Here is a 25248-nt window from a genome sequence, read left to right on the forward strand (position 1 = left end):
TTCTACCAACAAAAGTCAGTTTTTCCCTTCTCATCTGAGATAGCCTCTTCCTTCAACAGGATTGCTAGAGCCTAGATCTGCTGATTAGTTTAAAGACTGTGGTCTCCATAACAACCAGCACCTTTAACAACCTGCTATGGAAACAACTTCTTCCTAAAAGCCTGTCATTAGAAAGCAAGCTACATTGGAACACAGAGGGAAGAAATGATATTTAAAAATATATATGAAGTGTTTTCTCCTTAGGTGAAAAGAATCAACAGATTGGCTATTTCTTTTTCAAGACCCTTATTTTGAGACATCTTTATTTGCTCTTAGCCTACCACCCTCTAATAGTATCAAGCATCAATTATTTGTCAAGCCTATACTAACTTTTTGTTTGTTTGTTTGTTTGTTTGTTGTAGTGCTGGGGATCAAACCTGGGGCCTTATGGGCTGGGCAAGTGCTCTACCACTGAGCTACATCCACGGCCCCAGCCTATGCTGTCTCACTTATTCTGCAAAATGATTCCAACCATTAATAGTGAGAATCCATTTGCAGATGAAGAAATTACCCACAGGTACACAGTGCTACATTCCTAAGTAGCACAGCTAATATTCAAATCCAAGCCTGGCGGCAACAAGGACAGCAATTTTCTGTATATAATGATGTTTCCTTCTCCAGAGATTTTAAGTAAGATTTCCCCAAGTCTAAAAACAGAAGTGGGTTTGGAATCTAAATCTCTTAATTCCCAGTGAAACTCACACAATTTATCAGAAGTAAATGAGTTTCTGCTTTTAAGAAAAGAGACTATTAATATTCCTTTAAGAAAAGCTATGGGGTGAAAACAGAAGAGACATCAGTGGAATAGAGGAAGGGGATTGTGGGGGCGGGGGCGGGGGCAGGAGGGCTGGAAAAGGGAAGAACAGTGGAATGAATCTGATGGAACTGTCCTGTATGTGTACCTGAATATACCACAGCGAGTTTGATCTTCATGTATATCCCCAAGGTACTAATTTTAAAAACCATAAATAAATAGAAGAAAGATTATTAAAGGAAAAGGAATAGGAGAGGGAAGAGGGTAGGGAAAGGGACTGAATTGGAACAAATTATATTCCATGCTTGTATAATTATGTCAAAATGAACCCCAGTGTTATATATGTCTATAATGAACTAATAAGATTTTTGGAAAAAAAAATAAAAGCTATGGGAAAGATCACCATTATTCTTTAATATACTTGAAGTCAGATTCAGGTGTTTTGATAAGTAGAGGAAGCCCCCGGCACATCTGGATTAAAGGCGACTTAAGGAAATTTAATTTTCTGCATTCTGAATTTCATGATTTCTTTGATTTTAACCTGTATTCAATTATTATATCTTAAATTACTATTGAAATAATTAAAGAAAGAAAACAGGTATTTAAAAAAGTCTATCAGTACTAGATAATAAGAACAGATGCCACTAAAAGACCAGAAACTGGGAAGAATCTCTGAACGCTTTCTAACATGACTATTGAAAGATGCTTAATGTCTTTATTAATAATCCAGATGCAGAAACTTTATTTCTCAAGCAAATATAGGAAATCAAGGTAGACTAGGAAGAAGTAAAATGCATCATAGATCTCTCAACTTAAATGAAGAAATTTAATATTACATTTTGTTATTGAATCAGAGAAATAAAAGATTAAAATTGTTTTTAATTGAATGGTAGCTACTAACATAATAAAATTTAATGTAATACTTTAAAATTAATAATTCCAATTAATAGAAGACAAAATGGGAGGGAAATCTTAAGTGATGGGGCACATGAACAAACTGAAGAGTAAATCTCTCAATTTTCACAATAAATATGGGAGAAGAATTTAACATGTATTAAATTTTTCTGTTAAAAAACAAAGATTCAGAGTCTCAACAATAACATTAAATAAAGTATTTTGGGAATAAATACAAACAAATAAATTTATATTGAAGACAAAATCATATAGAAATTTAAAGAAAATTACTAAAAATTACTAAAAAAGTACTAAAAATGAGATGGACAAAGTTATATTAAACACATTACCAGGTAAAGTACAATTCAGTTTTAGGATTAAAATCCTTTTTTACAAATGGAACAAGGGACCTTTTAAATTGATTAAGGGCAAATTTTTATTGAATATCTAATAACTATAAATATTTCACGCATTGAGTATATAATCAAAACAGAAAATAAAAAGCACAATGAAAGTTCTGCAACGGGCTAGGTGTAGATGCCTTTAAACACCTATAAATATTTAGTATAATATACAAGTGCAAATATTAAATGCAAAAGTCATCTTTTTAAATGTGTGGATTAGCTTGAAAGACAGTAAGAGATCCTCAGAGGCTGAAAGTGGAAAGTAGGAACATAAACTCAATGTGAGAAAGCACTGCAGCTGGCAGAGACCTTCAGTTGTCTCCGAAGGCATTGGCTTGCTGCTGTGGGCGTTCAGTCATGTGGGTAATAATAAGCAAAGGCTTGGACCTTAAATGAAGTGGAGTTCAGTTTTCAAAAACCCAGGCACTTTGAAGGGCTCAATGAAAGAATGAACTAGAAGGGCTAAGGGAGTGAGGATGTGAATCAGTCATTGCTCACAAAGATGCATTAACAGACAAGAAACTCTGAGAAATTCTAAAACATATAGGGTTGGGGAAAGGAAATCTCCCAAGAAAATTTGGAACAGTGGACAGTCTCCATGCAAAATGCGTCCTAATCACACAACCTTTGTGATCTAAAAATATCAAACGAGGAACTGAAAGCAGCTCCTAGAGAGAACACCTCAGATGATGGACATGCATATGTACATAAATACACACACACATGCATGCTGTAAAGAAATGCTTTTGCAAACCAAGCCTTAAGAAATTTCTGGAAAAGTTTCCAAAAATGTGTAACTTCAAAATCATATGTCCCAGGATACATAAAAAAGGAAACCATGAGTGAGAGTCAGCAGAACCACAGAAAGATCATCCCCAAAGACTGCAGTGTTATCAGATAAAGGATGTAAAAGAAGAATGTTTAAGACATTTAAATCAGTGCTATAGTTTGGATCTGGAATGTCCTCCAAAGGGCCAGGTGTTAAAGTGTGGGTCCTCAGCGTGGCACTATTGGGAGATGGTAGAAACTTTAAGAGGTGAGACCTAGTGGAAGGAAATTAAGTCATTGGTAGCATGTCCTTGAAGGTGATATTGGACCTGGTCCCTTCCTGTTTCTCTTTTTGTTCCCAGACACCATGAGTAAATAGTCCTCCTCTGCCACATACTCCCACCATGACATACTATGACACCACAGGCCCAAAGCAACAGGACCAAATAATCATGAACAGAAACCTCTGAAACCATGAACCAAAATAAACCTTTCCTCCTTAAAAGTTGATTATCTCTGGTATTTTGTCACAGTGACAGAAAGTTGACTAACACAATTAATAAAAGAAGGACAAATGAATATCAGATATAGCTGGGCAAATTTAGAAAAAAAAAAAAGAACTTTTAGGAAAAATATAGTTAACTCAAGTAGAATCTAAGGTTTTGTGTTTTTCAGGCTGACTAGATTTTAAATAAAATTCTAGACTATTTATAAAAATCCTGCCTAAAACATAAAGACAAAAATGTTTGAGAGAAAATTATGGAAAATATGTACAAGGCAAAGGAAAACTGGCATAGTTTTGGTATCAGGTGGGGAAAAAAACTTAAGACAAAAAGCATTGCTAAAGTAAAAAAAAAAAAAAAAAAAAGCCCTTATTATGTTCTAGCCACTACCTGTAATGTTTTATATTTATCATAAAATTCTTACAATAACTATTATGTAAGTTAGGCCTTTTTTTTTTTTTTTTTTGGTACCCGGGATTTAACCCAGGAGCACTTTACCACTAAACCATATCCCCAGCTCTTTTTATTTCGAGACAAGGTCTCACTAAGTTGCTTAGGACCTCACTAAGTTGCTGAGGCTGGTCTCCAACTTGCCTCCACTGTGCCCAGCTGACTTAGGTATTTTAACTCCTTTTTGTAGATGAAAAAAACTAGAGTTCTGAGACGAAAATAAGTGGCCCTTCCATTCAGTGTTAGTGAGCAATGCCCTTTATATGTACTCTTTGAGGGGTAACATAAAATATACCAAAGTGCTCTTGGTGATTATACTTTGGTGGTAAAATTGCTAGTGTAATTTTTTCTTTTTTGTTCATGTATTTTAAAACTAGCAACAAAGAAGGACATTATATAATTTTAAAAAGCTATAAGGAGTTTGTCAAAATAGTAACCCCAATACAAATACCTAAATGATGTATAATCCTTGCCCCCCATAAATCAAATGAGTTTTAGGAAATCTCTGCAATACACCCTTAACACTCAATCATGTCTAGTTTTGAAGATTGGGATGATGCCTAATTTAAATCAGTTTTAATCCTTCTATTTCCTGTCATGTGCACAGTTATTAAGCTCTGGAGAGCTCCCCATATGAAAACAGAGCATGTTTATAGTTTATTTTCATTAAATACTTAGTTAAAATGTGGGCTACAATTATCCCCGAAAACAACCTTTTAATTATTCAAATGTCGAGACAGCATAGCGTAGATGCAAAAATTGACCTTTACGTTTCTCTTGAGTCAGCAATGTTCTTCAGATTTTAAGTATCCTCTTAAAAAATAAATCACAAGCTCCGTCTCCAAAAGAAAAGAGAAAAAGCCTCTAATGCTGTTTTGTCCCCATGGAACTCAAGCAGGGTTGTTTTGTGCTGTGCCCCTCAGCAGCAGCCATTTTTCACTGGCCTTGTCTCACGTGTCTGTGGACATGCAAATCATGCAAGTGTTTTTATAAAAAAAAAAAAAAAAAAAAAAAGAGAAAGAAAAGTAATAATACTACCTGAGTCTGGTGTTATTAACTCTTCACAGTCTACAGAAAACATCCACAAATATTTGGCCATGAAAGAATGATATTTGATTCAGCTCAGACCACACTACTAGGGAGTGGCAGGCCCAAGACAAGAAGACAAGCAGGCAACACCCCAAGCAGACCCTTCCCGGGTGACTGAACCCTTCAGGTCAGGAATCCCACTCCCAGTGTCATAGCCCAAGAATAAGCAGAGTGTGAGCATCCAGGGTTTCAAGGCATGATGAATTTATTTGAGATGCACAACATATTCTCAGCCTAATTTTCTGTTGATCAACTTTTAGATTAGCTATTTTAAGAATAAAAACGCCAAGAATATGTATTCTTGCATCCAGACTCTTAGAAATTATTTCAAATGAGACAGAATTCTCTGAAATAGAAAGTATAAAGGAGGTCACAAGCCAGTGAACATCTACCCAAACTTTTCTATATTAGTCTGGTGATAATGGAGTAGAAAAGCAGATTGGAATTAGGCAGACCTGTGTACAAATACATTTTGCACTGATAAGCTAAGCGAGTAATTTAATCTCTATGACATCTGCTTTCTTATTTATAAAAATGGAAATAATGTGCAAAATCTCATTTGAGGAATCAAATGAGATAGTATTCAAGTAAGAATATATCTCAGCAAACTGAGGAAATCATTTATTTCACAAGTATTTATTGAGTACCTGTCAGGCATTGGGTCTCTTGGCCATCATTTTGCCTAGAGGGAGAATTTTGTAGGTTGACAGTAGAAGAAAACATCACTTTATCTTCTGTTTCCCATCAAAATCCATTTGTGAGCTTACTTTTATCCATTCCTCTCTCACTGAAATCATAGCTCCATCTCTGTATTAGTTTGCTCTGGCTGCTATAACAAAACACCACAAATTCATACTTTGGTCTTAAAACAGCAGAAATTTATTGTCTCAGTCTAAAATCAAGGCATTGCAGGCTGAACTTCCTTTGAAGCTTCTGGAGAAGAACATTTTCTTGCCTCTCCCAGTTTCTGTGGCCTCAGATTTTCCTTGGCTTGTGGTCCCATCACTCCAGTCTCTGACTCCATTTCATTGTGTTGTTGTTGTTAGGGAAACCTCCATTCCCTTAGCCTTCTATTTCCTTGAGAAGGCTTCTGCCAGAATGACATTCCTGGCCCTTCTGCCCTTACTCATTCCTTTCTATGGCAGGAGTGAGTCACTCAATAGGTGAGTTTAGGAGAACATTCCAGGCACACCTCATCCTAAAAGCCTCTGGCTTCTCAGGCCCTGATGAAGCAACTTGACCTCTGGATGTCAATGTCTCTTCTAATGCATGCAGAAAAGCTTCATGGGTCCTGATCTGCCCCTGCATAAGTGAGTCTAGCAGTTTGAACGAACTTGTTCCAATCCGAGGACATATATTAGGAAATTCAGCTGTGGCCATTAGTCAAGCTTGGATCTGACTCCATTTCTGCAAAGCTGTCTTTCCTTGTGTCTTCCTATGTCTTCATGGCATCTCTTCTCTGTACCCAAATTTCTTGTTTGTTTGTTTTTTTAAGGACACCAATCATAGTAAACCCAAAGAGCTTCATCTAGACTTGATTACATCTACAAAGTCCCTATTTCCAAATAAGTTCATATTCACAGCTTCCAGGGGTTAGGACATCAATATATTGTTTGGGGGAACACAATGAAACCTGTCAAAGTCCCTAGCTTTGCCAGTTGCTCTAATAAAAAATCTTCTATATGTTTTCATTCTCAAGAACAGTATTGTTCCAAAAGCTAAGATAACCAGTCCTCTAGTAACAAGACTCCTTCAATATTCAGTTTGGAGCTTTGTACCTCCCCAAGCTAAGATCACCTTTACACCTGATCCTCTGTCATGGGGAAGCTGCCCAGTGAACCTTCTTTCTCTGATTCTTCCCTCCAGGGTTGGACCTGGAGCAGTGAGGGGTCTAGCCTATGCAACCTGAGCATGGTGGTCTTTTAACAAAAACATATTGTCCCATACTCTGCTTTTGTGGGTCTCTCAGAAATTTCCACTGGGAATATGCAAGAGCAATTTCAGTGAGAACATCGCTAGTTTTCCATCTTCCAGGGAGGTCTCTTGAGTGAAATTAAAGATAGCGCCATCTGGCCTTAATCCTTGGTGATGGTCCAAATTCAGTCTATGAGAAACACATTCTAGACCATTCATAGCAATGCTGTCCTCTGGTCCCTTCAATTTAGATCTTTTATAGAAGTTATAAGTAAAGTTTTGAAAATTATATGTGTGTATACATACATACATGTATATGTACATATACACATATAGAGACTTTTTAAGCATTTCTTTTGAATATCAGACACCTATTGTTATTTTCTTTTTTCTTTCATTCTTTTGAGCTCACAGCCAAACTGAGAGTCCCATTTTAGCATTCCATTGTAGTTTCCTTCATTCTTGATAGAAAAGAGATTGAGAGCAGGATCAGTGACCTTGTATTTCTAAGCAGAATGAACCTGGTTTGTCTTAGAAAATTAAGTGACAAGAGACAAACAGAAGGGCTCTGTTCTGCTCTTTTCCTCCAACCAAGATATTTGCCAAGCAACGGCATTGATTGATCCTTAAAGCCAAGGACAGGTTCGAGATACGGGGAGGGATGAGGGGAAGCGAGTCTGCATTGATGGAAAGCCCACAAGAGCACGAATGAGAAGGTGTAGTTCTGGCCCTGGTTCTGCTATTAACTAGCTTGTGACCTTGGACTTATGAAAGTCGAATGAGTCAACACACTAAAAGCTCTTTTAAAATTATATATTCAAGAGGACAATATTCTTGCTCTTAGCAAGAGGCAATGCTGTTTTGTCACTAAATCCTCCTATTTCTTCCTTACAAAATCTCTGAGATTCACCCTTTCCTTTCTGTTACCGCTGCGATCACCTGATCTAAATCCATTTTAGCCTCCAAATGTATCTCTGTTCTGTCCGCTTCCCACAATCCATCCCCATGAAGAGGGGTTGCATTAGACCCTCCTAAGACCTGCTCCTTCCTGTTGTGATCCCCAAATTCTATAAGACAATAAACAGGAAAAGAAAAGCAGGATTGTGTCTCAGCTCTTCCCTCCCATCCTTCACTTTAGCTGTGATTCCAATAAGTCAGTTAAAGATTAGACATGTAGATAAATAGGTATGTAGGTGGGTAGGTAGATAAAAAAATGTATAAAATTGAATAAGAAAAAAAGGCCAATTAAGTGAAGACAGGAATTTTTAAGCTACTTCATGGTTTCAGTCTGCATTACAAAGATGCTGCATTTACTGTTCCATGTAAGACATCATTTTATGCTCATATGCTCTCAACCCATGGTAGTCTGGCTTCTTCCCCTATTCCACATAGCTTGCTTTGGACAAGATTATGTCTCCGTGATTGTTAACTCATAGACAGACCTCAGCCTAATTGAGCTTCTTTGTAGCATTTGATACTGCTAAACACTTTCTTTACTTCATGATTGCCTTCTGTTGGGCTTTCTGACCATTCTCTACTTATTGCCAGTATTCCTGGGGGTACAATGCTAGAAGCCCACTCTTCTCTCCTGACACTCTCACTGGTCAAATGTGTTCCCTTACATAATTCCAATTAACAGCCACATGCCAGTGACTCTGATTTCATATCTCTGTCTCTGATTCTACACCTGAGACACTTGATTCTACACCTGAGACGTGGCCCACAACTTACTCAACACACAGCATCTGTGTTTGAACACTCTGGAGACCCCTCCAGCTGAACACATCCTGGTCCTAACTCCTCTTCATAACCCTGTTTTGCCTTTTCTGTTCTCTGATTCAGGAAACAGGAACCCCCACATGAGAAGCCCTGTTCATTCATTCTCTCTCTCCTCCCTACACTTCCCTCCAAAGTAACATCTAACTGAACACTAAGTCCTATTGGTTCTATTAAATATATCTTAAACCCACCCTTATCTCTCCATCTCCATGCCAATATTGAACACTGGTCACCATCTTCTCTCATGCAAATGACTGTAACCCTTCATAGCTGATCTTGCTGCCTTCTAGGTGGAAGATGCAATATCCTGCTTGTTCCATTCTCCTCAATCCAGACTGAGTAATCTTTCTAAAAACAAAAGTCTACATAATGATCTCTCACTTGTCCACAGAATAAAGTCCAAACTTGCTGACCCAGCTTTACAAGATGTTTTAATGATCTGGACCATTCCTGTCTCTGCATCCTCAACTGTGACCCCTCCTACCTTGATATCTGCACTGGCATCGTGATAAATCATCAGTTCCCAAAACAGGCTGGGGGATCTTGCTCCTAGCTTTTGCACTTGCTGTTCCTCCTGCCATAAATGTTCCTTCCTCACCCTATTACCTGGTTAACTTCTGCTCAACATCAGAGCCTTACTTGGCTATCTCTGCGTCCAAGGAGACGCCTACCTTCCATGTCTAGGTTGGCTTCTCTCCTCTTTTCTCCCAGAGTATGCTGACGCCCCTTTCTCAGCCTTCGAAGCACTTTGTGACCTGTCTGTCCCCAGCAGGGTGCATGCACCAGCCGCACATTAGCCTCTCTCTTGTTCCTTGCTACACTCTGGTGACTAGAGTATTGCCTGCCACATGGAAAGCTTGACAGTCACGTTTGCTGAATAAGTGAATTAAGTTTAAATGCTCCCCTTCAAAATTTATGAATTTCCTCAATCAAAGAGGGTCTACATGAAAAAAAATCCATTTTGTAAAGACATTGGAAAAGCATTAGTCTCTAGCACATGCACGAATTTCTTTTTCAAACTGTTGTGTTTGGCTTTTCAAAAAGCTGGGTTCCTAATTACATGATAGCTCCTGGGACCACTGCAGTTCCAGTACAACAGATCTTACTAGTGGAGTCAGGTAAATGAAAATAGAGGAAGCCCAGTCCCCGGGAGCCTCCCCTGCTCCATCTATCAGGTTCTGTGGCAAAGAGAGCTCAGATGGCAGATTTTCTCCTACACTGGTGGAGCCTCTGCCCTGGCATTTTATTGGGCCTCTCTTTTTCAGTGTTTTGATACTGAGAATGAGGCAGCGGCTGCCAAGAAGTGAGATCCCATGCCTAGTATCCTTGGCAGAGAAAATATTTCTCTAATCCTGTCCAAATTAATCCTCACAGGCCAATAAATCAATACACATGGAGAATGTGTGATGATTTGGGCCATCTGGATTTTTTTAAAGCATTGGTGTTTTTTTAAAGAAACTCGTAGCTCCCTGGGATCCATATCCAGCATGGGCACATTCACTTTCCCACGTGGTGTCGGCACCACCACATCCAGGGCTGGGGAGCCACTGGCAGATTTTCAGAATCCTCGCCTTGCTGTTAAGTCTGCCCGTTTGATTTCAACATCAGAGAATTCAGTATGAACCATCTTCTTACCCATCAGCCTCTTAATAAACTGGATCTAGATTCTGTCTTCACATCTGGTCCACCATTGTGACAATCAAATAGTCATAAAGAAAAAGGAAAGAATTAGAATATCAGCACAAAATGATCAAAACGATGTAATAGATTTTCTTTTAATTGGACTTTTCTTGCCAAAATGACAGAATCAGTTTGGGTTTTTTTTTTTTTTTAATATTCCAAAAGGGTGGGGTGAAATATTTCCACAAACTGAAAGATAGTATCTGCAAGGTATTCAATATAGCAAGTTTAAATTCATCAGTATAAAGGAAAATACTACAAAAGAAACTCCTTTTAATATAATCCCTCTCATGCGTGGCCTTTTCAAAGGATAAGGACTGAGGAAGGAACCAGTTATCCCCAGACATACTAAGGATGTTTTAGCAGTTTTAGCTTTAAGTGCTGCCCCTGCAAGGGTGTTCTGTGTTCTAAGCCAAAGGCTTTACCTTTATCATTCACTGTGTGCTCACAACAGGCCTCTCACATGAGTGTTTTTCCCATTTTAAGGTGGGAGACTAGAACTCAGAGACATTCAGCAACTAGTTCAAGGTCACATCAATATGAAGTGCCAGAGCTGAGCTGAAAACCTAGTCTCACTCCCCAACTTCTGCTCTTAATCTGCATTCCCAGAATGAGATGATGTTTGAATGCTATTATTTTTGCAGGCCCTGACCAACTACAGAATAAAATCTTGTTAGTTACCAGAAAATAATACCTTTATGGGAGTTTCTCTTATTTAGATTATTTTAAAAGAAACAACAAGAAAAATCAAAATGTTGGAGAGGAAAGAGCAGAACTACTTAGATAGCCCACTCCACTAATTGATAACCTGTTTTTTGTTTCTCTCAGTCTTTGTCCATTCTCTATACATAATTATATGTTGTTTCAAAGGCCATTTTAAATAACTGGTTAGCATTAAAAAGATGACTATCTCGAATGAGTTTTCTTCTCAAAACACACTAAGATTTATTTTAATTTTTCCTTCTACATTCTTGGTTTCATTTCCCTTTCTGGAACAATAACAACAATAAAATCTTGAAGAATTCTGAGTCACACAGCAGATGTGAGGATGAGAAAACCTGCTGGTTAATTGGAGATGAGTTTCACTGGGCACAATCACATAAAAACAAACTATGTGTGATAAACTCCTACCCCTGAGAGCTGGTCTCAGGATACACAAAAATTATTCCACCAAAGATCTCTGTTTTTGCGGAACTTCAGATTTTCACACCCTGGGTGTCTATTTCATCATTTTCCAAGCTGTGTTAACACACACACACACACACACACACACACACACACACTTCAAGATAAAATACATTCAGAACTATTGCTCATATTCCCCTCTCAGAGATTTAAAATATATATAGCATATAAAGATCCTGGCAATTTACACAGAAAGAGACCTATTTATTTCTGTCCAGAAGTTGTAAACTCAGTTGCCCACAGAGCCAGCCAGGTAGATAAGGACCTGGTGGTGGCTGGGAGGTAGTGGAACCATATGTATCTCCTGCAGCTCTCTGCTTTTGAAATGTGAGCCTAGTGTTAACTGATCTTCATGAAATGTTTTAGTACAAGTTTTTATGTGAAATTTTGCAACTAAGATAAGGTAGAGGAAACACATGTCTTGGCTACATCTACTAAAAAAGACTAGATCTGAACAGTAATGGAAGCAGTAAAAATGAATTTTTTTGGACTGCTATTGTCTTTTTTCTCTTTTTTTAAATTTTAATTTGTTATATGTGACAACAGAATGCATTGTAATTCATATCACACATATAGAGCACAATTTTTCATATCTCTGGTTGTACACAATGTAGAGTCACATCCTTCATGTCTTCATCCATTTACTTAGGATAATGATGACCATCGTATTCCACTGTCTTTCCTACCCCTTTCCTACTCCCTTCCTCTCCCTCCCCTTTTCCCTTTTGCCCTATCTAGAGTTCATTTAATCCTCCCACCACCACCCCCACAGCATATTATGCATCAACATCCTTAAATCAGAGAAATCATTCGGCATTTGGTTTTTTGGGATTGGCTAATTTCCCTTAGCATTGTATTCTCCAGCTCCATCCATTTACCTGCAAATGCCATGATTTTATTCTCTTTTAATGTTGAATAATATTCCATTATCCATTCATCTACTGAAGGGCATCTAGGTTGGTTCCACAGTTTAGCTATTGTGAATTGTGCTGCTATAAACCTTGATGTAGCTATGTTCCTATAGTATGCTGTTTTTAAGTCCTTTGGATATAGACCAAGGAGAGGGATAGCTGGGCCAAGTGGTGGTTCCATTTGCAGTTTTCCAAGGAGTCTCCATACTGCTTTCCACATTGGCTGCACCAATCTGCAGTCCCAGTAGCAATGTATGAGTGTACCTTTTTCCCCACATCCTCGCCAACACTTACTGTTGTTTGTATTCTTAATAGCTGCCATTCTGACTTGAATGCACATGGATTTCCAATTTTCCCAGCTCTCACCATGCACAAATGATGAGATGAAATCTTAGAGTACTTTTAATTTGCATTTCTCTAATTGCTAGAGATGTTGAACATTTTTTCATATATTTGTTGACTGATTGTATATCCTCTTCTGATTTTTTCATATATTTGTTTCTGATTGTATATTGATTGGGTTGTTTGATTTTTTGGTGTTAAGATTTTTGAGTTATTTATATATTCTAGAGATTTTTGCTATATCTGACATATGTGTGGTAAGAATTTATTCCCAATTAGTAGGCTCTCTATTCACCTAATGATTGTTTCTTTTGCTGAGAAGAAGCTTTTTAGTTTGAATCCATCCCAACTGTTAATTCTTGATTTTAATTCTTGTGCTATAGGAGTCTTATTAAGGAAGCTGGGGCCTAATCTGACATGATGGAAATTTGGATCTACTTTTTCTTCTAATAGACACAGTGTCTCTGATTTAATTCCTAGGTCCTTGATCCACTTTGAGTTGAGTTTTGTGCATGGTGAGAGCTGGGAAAATTGGAAATCCATGTGCAAAAAAAATGGATTTTATTCAGAAACCATTGCAAAAGTGTAAAACAGATGTTAATATAGAACTCAGCTCAGTTCCAAATACTGACAAGCATGGACAAGTGAGGATCTGTCGCCATGGAGCCAGGTGGGGGGTCCATGGATGGAAAATTATTAAGAGGGAACAACAGGGGTAGAGAAGGGGTTTGGTTAAATTGACCTAACAGATTCTTGCTCAAGACCACCTGAGATTGGGAAGGTAAAGGATTCCATCAGACAGAAAAGTGAAGAGATACTGAAGATGGAGGATTCTCACTAAACTGTCTTATCAGGATTGTTGGTACAACTAGACTCTGCAAAAGACAAATGTGGAAGCCAAGGGTTGAGACCCGCTGAAAAGAGAGGTCAAAGGAGCCTTGGTCAAGCTGTCTTAGTCAAATCTGGTCTTCAAGTCACCAATCTGCAGCCTCAGGTTTAACCTGAAGAATCTCTTAAACCGAAAGATCCTCTGCTCCTAGAGCACTCTGTTGGGGAATGTTGCTAAGCTTCATCAGCCTTCCATCCCTGGAGGAAGCCCCAGTCTATTGTCCTTTCTCTAAGCCTACTCTTCATTCCATACTCCAGTCCTCCAACCTAGAAGAGTAATAGGTGTTCCAGTTACCATGACTGTGTAAGACATTACTCCAATACTTTTGCAGGAGATAACAATTTTTATTTTGCTCAGAACTCTGGAATTCCAGTGGAGCTCAGAGAGGATGATTCATCTTGTTCCCCTAGATGTCAGGATGACTTGAGGCTGGGGGCAATGGAGAGGAGCTGGAACCATTTGAAGGCAGCTTGCTCACATGTCAGAACATTTGTGCTGTCAGTCACCTGAGACTAACAGAGGTCATAGCTGGAACACAGACATGTGGCCTTCCTCTGAGGCTTGAGCTTCCTGGCAACTTGGTAGCTGGATTCCAAGGGTAGAATGTCAAGAGAAAGAAGAAAAGGCATAGAAAGGTATATCACCTTTTAGGAGCTTCCCTCAGAACTCATTCCAGGTTGCTTCCATTGCATTTTATTTATCAATACAGGTATTTGAAAACAGGGCCATAAACTATACCTCTTATGGGAGTGTGGCAAGGTTCGGAAGAAGATAGGTGTCAATCCATTTTGTGCTGCTATCACAAAATACCACAGACTGGGTACTTTATTTTAAAAACAGAAATTTATTTCTTACAGTTCTGGAAGCTGGGAAGGTCAGGATGAAGGGACCACATCTGGTGAGGGACTTTTTGTTGTGTCATAACGTAGCAGAAGCCACCACATGACAAGAGAAGACACTTGAGAGAGAGCCAGAGAAGGCCTTTTATAACAAAACCATTCTCATGATAGCCAACACACTCCCATGATCATTTCATTGATCCATGAATGCGGGCATCACAACCTAATCACCTCTTATTTGGTCCCACCTTCCAATACCTTTGGATTAGGGATTAAGTTTCACACAAGAACTTTGGAGGACACATTCAAACCATGGCAGTGGGGAACAGCAATACTGCTATGATCATTTTTGGAAGATTTGACCTGCCACAAAAGGAAAGAGTGAATTGTTTTGAATTCTGCCTCTGTCATTTATCAACAGTAAGGTGACAGTGAACAAGTGATTTCATCTCTCTCTGTATCATATTTGCTCACCCTCTCCTGAATTATAGTTATCGCCATTTTTATTTTATCATTGGACAATTGACTTCTTGTGTCAATCTATATGAATCAGGGCAAAATTAAATATGAATCAAATCAATAGGGTTGGGGTTGTAGCTCAGTGGTAGTGCACTTGCCCAGCACACCCAAGACCCTGGGCTCAATCACTAGTACCATACATACATCACTGGGAAATTTTAAGGGATGGCAGCATATTAGCAGTTCCAATTTATCCATTTATTTTAGTTATCCTTAAGTTAAAATAGAGATACTTCTAATTTCGTGGTCAAACCTAATTGTTAATTAGAAAGATCCTGGAGCTTTGTTTAAAAAAAAAAAAACGATCAATGTAAGATTGTGTGCCAATTCTGCCTATGAGAAATCTGGCTTTCTTTTTGCCTCTTTAACATTCATTGATTAACTGTCACTGGATCAAAAACTTAAAAAACAAACACCAAACCAAACAAAACCAACCAGCTCTGCTGATGTGGAAGAAAAAGAATTATCTCTTTTATGTTTTGTTCTAATAGTCACATGATGCAAAGCCCAATGATATACATGTAGTCTGGGTTTATATATATGTCTAAGAGCTTATTGTTTTAACAGATAGGGAGTTTTCCAGGTCTTTTTTCTACCTGTTCAGATGGCTAAAGGAAAAGGAATCCTATTTGCAGCTGAGCACATGGCTGGTGGCTCACTGTCCACATAACAGCTTCCTTATTCTCAAGACTTGTCATCACACGTGACATGAGACTAGGCTCAAATGCAAAGGACCTTATCACCATCTCCTCATGCCTGTGGGAATGAATCCCTAGTCACCTGCCCTTTCTGGCCCAAAGAGCACCCAGGACGCCCGCAAGAAATAAACGGCTCCTAAGAAATTGGCCCCACAAAACCTTACTCCCAAATCACCAGGAACCCCCAGTGTGTTCTAGAGCAGTCAATGCAATTCTTCTTCTCTCTTTTTTTTTTTTTTCAATTCTTCTTCATGAATGAAGATACCACTGCTATGACCATGTGAAATTTCATTCTGCAAAGACATACCCTGGCTGTCCAAATGGGAAGGTGACACCTTCCCATTTGGACAACAGGTTTTGCTCTTTATTCTTTTAGACTCCCCCTTGCCAGATGAGAAGAGAAAGCACAGAACAGGAAACTAACTTAGATTCTGTTAGAAACAGCTCTCTATTTCTTTCTGATATCCTGTTCAAGCCTTGTGTTGCATTATTTGCAGCCTTCTGTGTCCTTTCCTCCCCCTCCATCATTTCTAATTTTTCTTTCCCTTGTTTCTGCACCTGTTCTGCTAGTGCAGTGCTTGGTAAGAGCCTCAGGCTATTTGCCCAGGTACCTGCTGGAGACCACGGTGATGGCTGACTCCAGTAAACAAAGAAGCTTGTCTATCCAGAGGCAGCTGCAAAATTGATGTTGAGTGCTAGCACCAATATTTTTTGTTTTCAACACTTCTGAACCACACCATTTACAGTTTGTAAACTATCCTAAGAAACACTGTTTCCATGTAAAAATAAAATGACATTAACTGACTATTCCTTAGGGCTTAGATGTTACAAATTCTATGCACTTCACATGCATTATTTCATTTAGTCCACGCAACCACTCTACAGGATATTTACATTTTACAGATGTGCAAACTCAGTTGAAGATGTGGGTTAACTTGCTTAAGGTCGCATGACAGGGGACATAGGGAAATCCAGACTGTTCTGCCTGAACCCAAAACCTGTGTGTTTTCCTCCCTGTACGGTTGGTTTTGAGAAAGAGAATGTATGACAGGTCCACTTCTTACTTCATACAGATTTTACTAATTTTGAGTCTTCCTGTTTGAATCAATAAATACATTTATTAATAACAGTGCAACCCGAGGAATTCTGAGCTTTTAGAACTGTTTGAGTCAAGTCTCCATCTGATCTTTGACACATCCCTATGACGCCTCCCATTGGTCATTCTGTCTCAATTTGAAGACTTCTAACGTTGGGGAACCCCTCCTTCTCAGAAGAAAGGAGCTCTACCTATTTCCGGGCAGTTTTATATTGTATTTGGTAAAAATCTGTCCTCCTGGAACTGACATTCATTCATCCTCGTTCTGCTGCCTGCAAAAAAAGTCTGAGCCAGCTTACCCAGCTCTCATCACACCCCTGAGCCTTGCTTTAAACTGCTCCTCTACACATTCTCCCTAAGCAAGACTCTTCCTGCTTGTGGTGTCTTTTGCCCAAATGGACTCCAGTTTGTCAGTGACCCTCACTACATGAAGCTGGCACCCAAAACGCCAAGTAATTCTGACCAATCAAAAGTCTATCTCATCCTCCGTGAGGGTGCTGCACCTCTATCAGTACAGCCCAGTTGGACTATGTTCGCTGGGTCATCACATGGAATCCTCCTGAACTATTGTACCCCAGGGTGATGAGGTTGCAGTCTGATCTGCATGTAGTTTCATTTCCACAAAAAATTGTTTGCTGAAATAAATATTTTATCTGAACATATACAGTGGTTTTTATTCCCTGCCACATAAAAGAGATGATTCCTTTTCTTCCGCATCAGCAGAGCTAGTTGGTTTTGTTTGGTTCGGTGTTTTTTTTGTTTTGTTTTGTTTTTTAAGTTTTGATCCAGTGACAGTTAATCAATGGATGTTAAAGAGGCAAAAAGAAAGCCAGATTTCTCACAGGCAGAATTGGCACACAATCTCACATTGATCAGTTTTTTGTTTATTTGGGGTTTTTTGCTTTTTTTTTTTAACAAAGCTCCAGGATCTTTCTAATCAACAATTAGGTTTGACCACAAAATTAGAAGTATCTCTATTTTAACTTAAGGATAACTAAAATAAATGGATGAATTGGAACTGCTAATATGCTGCTATCCCTTAAAATTCCCCAGTGATGTATGTATGGTGCTAGTGATTGAGCCCAGGGTCTCAGGCGTGCTGGGCAAGTGCATTACCACTGAGCTACAACCCCAACCCCATTGATTCATATTTAATTTTGCCTTGATTAATATAGAAATTTTTATTTTATAGTTTTACAATAAAAAAGTTAAAGGAAAAATGTTAAATATACTTTTGGGGAAATGCTTTAGAATGTAATTTTTAGAGATCAGTAAACAACATAGAAGGCCCCTTCAAAAAAACTACGTGATCTTGTGCTGAGATCTCCCCTCCAGCTGATTCTGGTTTAAGTTAATCTGTGTAAACAAAGAAGCTCAAGCTACTTTCTAATAAATGCCGTATTCCAACTTTACAAATGAGGATAAAATAAGGTTTAAATGACTTGCTTCATAGAGATAAGGGAGCTTCTAGAACACTTCTCTCTTCTTCCACAGAATATGAGTGCTGAAGGAACAGGTATCAATTCCATAGAATATCAGAGCTGAAGAAATTGTTCTATTGTGGGGTCATTGAAGAAGACATCATGGAAAAGCTGAATTTGAAAAGAATTAAGCTTCTGATTCAAATGTATGATATGTCAAGATCATTGTACTGTCATGTGTAACTAAGTAAAACAAATTTTTATAAAATAGCAATTTCAAAAAAAAAGAACAGAATTAAGCATTTTTTATATATACTCTTACTTTTTAACCAAAATAATGTTGGCTTGCAATAGGAAATTTGGGCTGGGGCTGGAGCTCAGTGGTGGAGCACTTGCCTAGTATGCTTGAGGCACCAGGTTCGATCCTCAGCACCACATAAAAATTAAAAAATAAAATAAAGGCATTCTGTCCATCTACAACTACAAAAAAAAATTTTTTAATTGGGGGAAATTTTGAAAAGTACAAGGAAAGGTGTTGGGATGGGTTCCTCATAATCCCATCCCATAAAACAGCATTACTTGTGTGATTCTCTGCCATCTTTCTCCCTGGCAGAGTATTGTATCATTAGCAATCATAATACTATATTTGCTATCATTGCAATCATACTGTTTCTCAAGGAATATTATAACTCAAGGACTATTCAATGTTTTAATAAATTCTTCAAACACAGTTTTAATTGCTATCTAACAGTCCCTTGAAGAACTTTGCCATAATTTTCTTCACCTTGCTCCTACTTTTGAATCATTACATGGAAGAGAGATTTAAATAAAGAGAGTGGAAGTGACTAGAAGAAGAATATGCAATATAAAAAATTTAAAAACAGAACATTCTCAGCATGTGCAGATAAGCTTTGAGATTTGTTTCCTTTGCATTTTTTTTCCAATAGGATAAAACACTAATAAGAACACCTACTTTTGTTGAGTATCTACCATGAGATTTATGCCACAGATATATTTTATCATTCAGTCAGGATAAAAATTAATCCAAGTTTCTATTACATTTTCATTTTAAAGATGAGGAAAACAAGAGCCAGTTTTCTTAAGGGACTTGCAAAAGGTCAACAACAGAGAAAGAACTTGAACCAAGATTCATCTGAGAAGAAAGCTGCTCCTGTTGACCACCATACTCCATGTTTCATGTACCATTGATATCATTAAGAGAGCTATTCATAAAAATGGAAATAGATTGCAAACAACAGCTCATAAGCAGATAAGCAGATAACTTGTTACATGTCAGGTATAAAAACCAATCTACCTAAATCCCAGAATAGCTAAGAAAATCATCAATAAATAAAATCTCCTGAGTCATGTCTAAAATGTTTAAAATTCAAATATGTTTCAGGTTTCTCTAAAATTCATTAAAGAGGGAGCTGCGTTAATTGCAGCTATGTGAATGAAGTCTGGATTCTGAGACTAGATGAAAATTGATTATGCTAAAAGTAGTCTCCTATAATTAAATGAAAACCATGCTGTGAGCACTAATTAGTCAGCAATAACTTATTTTAAGTGAAAACAGTCAGTCTTGGTGTATCTCATTAAATGAGAGCCCAGCAGCCCCTCTCTGCTGAGGTTCCACAGCAGTCACCTACAGATGTAATTTGAAACTGCAAGAAAGGGGTGATGTACCCTTCTGGAACTCTGGTGTACACGTCCTGAAGCCCCCTTATTTCTTCACGCACACGATCTGAAATATACTTTGAATTCCAAGGACTCTCACTAGGGAAGATGTCTGCCTTACAGAGTAGAAGGAGTCCTTGGTCTCTTGCATCTCCCAGTAGGGGTTTAGGAAAATCAGTAAATATCATAAATATCATAAAATTCACTATTTTTCTTCATTTCTAATGAAGACTAATTGAACCTGCATACTTGAAAAGATAAAATGCATCCTCTGAAATTTTCTCCAAACTCTTCAATATCTGATAGTATTCACTTTTCCCGGTATTTAAAAAAAAAGAGAAGATAAGTTATTTGCTGTTGTTGTTGTTCAACTTATTGTTTAATTATAAAAGAAAATACAAAAAGCATAAAAGAGCAAGGAAAACATCACCCACCATTCCTTTTTCCAAAGACAGATCGTTATGGACATGGTACCATATTTCCTCCTTTTATCTACCCATAACTTTTATTATTGGTGCATTATAATTATATACAATAATGGAATTCATATTCATAAATGCAGATAACTACCATAGCTTTTGTATATTTGAGATTATTCTGTTCACACAATTTGGTATTCTACTAGAAGGATCCATCAAAAAAGAAATTTTAGATTTTATTCCTTAGCCTAAATATCTAGTAGTCATTCCATGTGTTTCCAACATCTCAGACAGATTGTCAATTTGCACCGCTGTGAGCCGCTCCGGGAGAAGCGTCCTCTGCCAATAGGACAGAACCCATTACTGGGTAGGAATGAATATTCTGGACCAAATGAAAAAGGGGATCAAGACCCACTACTTATTTAGTAGCTTGGGATTGATCAACTGAATGGGCCCTTATTCTCCATATACTTTTAGCCAAAGTAAATAAGGTTATGACTATCATTCACAGCAACTTTGAGAATAATTCTTCTGGGGGAGAGACAGTACCCAGGAAGACCAGGAGGATTAAAAGGAGATTAATTAACCCAGCCAGGTAGAAGATGTGTGGACAGGTCACAGAACTGGAGACTTGCAGAGGGAGTATAAATGTCAGTTCCAGACTCAGTCAGGGAACATGTTTTGTTCAATGAAAATAAAGTGGTTTCCAAGCATCTTTCTTAGCAAACTGTCAGGTGACTTAATCTGAGACACAAAATCTGGAAGGCTTATGTAGTGCCAAACACAAGGCCAGAGTGTCTACCCTCTTGTCCTGGTACCTGCTAACAGTCTTCAAGTCCAAATGGTTCCTCAAAATTCTTGAGCTCACGCCAGTTTCCTAGGAAATGCTCAAAAGCTGAGCAAGAGTCTCCTTTTACTCAGTACCCAGCGCTCTCCATCTCTTTCCCCCATCCTTCCCTCTCTCTCTTAGACTCTATAACACACTCACACCTTCTTTCTCCCTCTAGGTCATCTAAAGTACTCTCTTCAGGCTTAACAAAATGGAAGCCAACCATGAGCAGCTCTTAAAGAAAAATTCTGCTTTCATGTAGGAATGCACACCTTCCTAGATGTCAAGGAACACCATGGCCTGGTTTCCCTTAGAGGAGAAAGCTAAAAAGGAAACACACACACACACACACACACACACACACACACACACAATAAGTAATACTTTTCAAAAAAAAAAAAAAGTATCATCCTGCCACAGAAAAGACCTTGAAGAAGATTCATTCATTTTCACACCCAAATCCAGGGTCCTTCATTCTTCAGCACCAGGAGGCCAGGTTTGCCATAAACTGATATGCCTGGGCTTGGAAGCTAGATGGAACTCAGATCCTGTGAATCCTAGCTCTGGGACCCTAATCTGCAGACTCCGTTTTCTCCTACCACTGTGTTTAGCAGAGTAAGATCAACTTTCCCTGTCCATAGCCAGCTGTCTTCCAAAGTCACTGCCCAGCCAGTCCCAAAGCAATTATTCTAATTCCTCACATTCTAGAAGCAACTTTAAATATGGGCTGGTGTCACACTTAAAACTTTCTTAAATTTAGAACTCCCCAATTTATAATGGCTCAACTTATGACTTTTTTTTTACCTTAAAATGGTGCAAATGTGATACACAGCCATTAGCAATCGTACTTTGAATTTTGAATTTTGGCCTTTTCCTGTGCAAGTAATATGCCACAGAACAAGCTCACAGTGCTTGGCAAAAGCAGTGACCACAGCTCCCAGTGCACCATGTGATCCCAAAGGTAAACAGCTGATTGTCTTCAGTATATGGTGCTGTTAAGCTGTAATGATCAGTAGATTAGGTGTATTAATTCATTTTCTTCTTACAGGGTCTTCAACTTAAAATAGGTAAGTTGTGAAACATTTGCAATGAATTTTCTGGTCCTTCAAGTGGTAGTTATTTTCCTGCTGTAGAAAAATCACAACTGGTCCCCTTCGACATTTTCCCTTCCAGAAGATCTTCAACCAGTTGTTGGATGTGACCAACTTAAACAGCTTCTGTCTCCTCCGAACTCATTTTGGTGAATAAGAAAAACTACTCCCCACCTGGGAATAAACCAGATAATGTGGCATGTTTTTAAATCATTTCCTTTGGGCTTTCCTGTCTCCTAGTCAGATACAGAGTTTTGGGATAAGATGCAAGCAGAATGGGAAGAGATGGCCCGGAGGAACTGGATATCTGAGAACCAAGAAGCCCAGAACCAAGTTACAGTCTCAGCTAGTGAGAAGGTAAACCCATTCCGTTCTCACACGCGCTGACAAATTTCCTCATCCTCTTCACATCGTGTTTTATAGATTAGTTCATAACTACTTTGTCAGAAATCTAAAAATCAAAGATAATTTAATATCGATCTGACCTAGGAGAAATCACCGATAGATGGAAACAAGATAAACCATCCAATGTGTAAAGGCAGTGAGCTGGAATCAAAAGCTCTTATTTATCCTCAGTGTTCAGACCATATGGCAGCCACCCAGAACCTGGATCCTGACTGCTTGGGGCAGTTACAGAACTAACATTTAGAGTGGATTGGCAAGAACTGGGCTCATGGGCCGCTTTAGTCCTGCTGATGTGCCAACAATAGAAGCTATGCAGTGGTGAGGGAGTGAAGGAGGGCCTGGGCTTGCTTCACAGGTGGTCGTTACACCACTAGCAAAGAATCATGATGGGAAAAAGGCTCTTCTCACCGCCACGTCAGGTCCCAAGGGGAATCCCCAGAAATACTCCCCTGATAGGAACTCCAGCAACTGTACCCATAGAATGAACAATCATGAAGTCCTGGTGGCTCTAAGATCAATCCTTCAAAAACACTTTGGGGACAAGCCGACAGAGAGGGGGCTAATTGAAAGAAAGAAAAATATGTAGAATTTTCTTACACAGAAAAAAAGTACATGTCTGTGTCTGTCTGTATTGGGGTTTTGTGATGGAGAGAGTGTCAATTGCATTCACTTCTGAATAATTTCCACGATATTTTTCTGCACGCAACAAATATTTATATATTTATCTACTCTGCAGTAGGTACTGGGGATAAGAGATTCTGATTTGAGGAGATCTGCAATTTACATAGTGATTAAAATGTTTCTCTCCTCCCAGTACTCTCTCTCTCTCTCTCTCTCAGAAGGCCAGGCAATCATACAAAATCAGAACCAACATCTTATTAAAAATAGCTGTCTTATCCAAAGAAAGCAGAGCTAAGGTAAAAAGGGAGAAGGTTGATGTAGATCATCAGACACTGGGCTACAAGCCGTGTGCCTGAGGCCTACCTGGGACCCTCACCTCTGAACCACCCCGTTTCCATACTATCCACCACATAAGGTGGTGGTAACTGTGGTTTTGATGAGGGATTTTGTCTTTCTAAACACTAATGGAAAATGAAGGCCTCCACTTCATCTATTTTAAGCCTTAGTAACATCATCAATGGACTAGCTTATTTGCATCTATCAGAGGAGAAGGGTTTTATGATGATCTATGCTAGTGAGGTTACATCAAATAATATTGTCAGACACTTCAGGTGAGAGTGTAAGTTGGGGAAAACTTTCTCAAAAAATATTTAGTTACATATATCAAAGGCCTAAAAACAGTTCAAAGCTTTTAACCAAATTGATCCCTCTAGATTCTATCCTTAGGTAATAAGCAAAAGCACTAGAGTTTGAGGAAAGAGGCTCCCACTTTAACTTTATTTTATAATAATAAAAAATTTTAAATAATATGAAAGTCTGTCAGTAGAAGATTCAGATAAATAAATGTAATCTATCCATAAAAAAAATTTTAATAGCATAGGGTAAACAATCACAATGTACTATTGTGAGGACTAAGCCACAGATTACAGATGTAGTATGAGCCTATTTATACACTCACAAAAATACTAGGTTATTATTGTTTGTACTGTTTAAATTTTTGCAATGAATAAACTGTCCATCTTTAAGACACGCATTTTTTGTGGGGGGAGGTGCTGGTAACCAGGGATTGAACTCAAGGGCACTCAACCACTGAGCCACATCCCGGCCCTATTTTGTATTTTATTTAGAGACAGGGTCTCACTGAGTTGCTTAGCACCTTGCTTTTGCTGAGGCTGGCTTTGAACTCAGGATCCTCCTGCCTCAACCTCCCAAGCCACTAGGATTACAAGCATGCACCACTGTGCCAGGCAAGACATGCATTTTTAACAGAGGCAAGATAGTCCCCAGTAGAGCAAAAACTTTTCTAGGTGGAGGCAAAAAAGATCTTACATAATACAGTGTATCTTAGCCTTGGGTACTGTTTGGGCCATAGTTTCCAAAGAGATGTACAGTATGTTTTATTAATATTTCAAGGGGTTGGGTGGCAGCACTCAGCAAAAACCATGTCTGAAGAGTCAGTAATTTTGAAGTCTTCAGGGGAAATAGCTAAAACAAAAAGAACAAAACAAATATCAGAAATAGCACAGCTCCATATCATATTTAAGTTGTGGCATTTTGAGTAACTTTTTGGGTTTCTTTTATGTTATTTGCTATCATCTAAAATTTATTCAATGAACATGTACTACATTCTATATATTATATACTGTATATTATATACTATATAATAAATATTATATGCTATAATAAGGGACAGTATTCAGTTTAATTGAAATTGAATACATCAATCAAAATAAGTCAATTAAGATTTAAAGAGGTCTTGCTGAATGTAAGAAGGCAGAGATGGTGGATGGATGGGGTAATGGCCCTTCTCTGTGTCGTAGGGATATTACTTTCACACTGAAAACCCCTTCAAGGACTGGCCTGGAGCATTTGAAGAAGGCTTAAAAAGGCTGAAGGAAGGGGACCTCCCAGTCACCATTCTGTTCATGGAGGCAGCGATTCTTCAGGATCCCGGAGATGCAGAGGTAGATCCGTCCTCTTCATTCTACTAGACTCAGAGCAGCTTCATGTGCTAAGGACAGACAGGATGGCA

The 25248-nt window shown here is 38.4% G+C and overlaps 1 protein-coding gene across 8 annotated transcripts in view; it reads left to right on the forward strand.

The window, feature by feature from the left end:
• Pex5l (peroxisomal biogenesis factor 5 like) overlaps nucleotides 1–25248 on the forward strand; it is a 152312-nt gene that overhangs the window by 115439 nt on the left and 11625 nt on the right. For all 8 annotated transcript variants that reach the window (XM_076867273.2, XM_076867268.2, XM_076867274.2 and 5 more), the window contains 2 exons: nucleotides 22431–22547; nucleotides 25037–25180. In XM_076867273.2, coding sequence (XP_076723388.1) covers nucleotides 22431–22547; nucleotides 25037–25180 — 261 coding nt within the window. The remainder of the gene's footprint in view (nucleotides 1–22430; nucleotides 22548–25036; nucleotides 25181–25248) is intronic.

The sequence above is a fragment of the Callospermophilus lateralis genome, chromosome 10 (assembly GCF_048772815.1).
Source record: "Callospermophilus lateralis isolate mCalLat2 chromosome 10, mCalLat2.hap1, whole genome shotgun sequence".
NCBI classification, from domain to species: Eukaryota; Metazoa; Chordata; class Mammalia; order Rodentia; family Sciuridae; genus Callospermophilus; species Callospermophilus lateralis.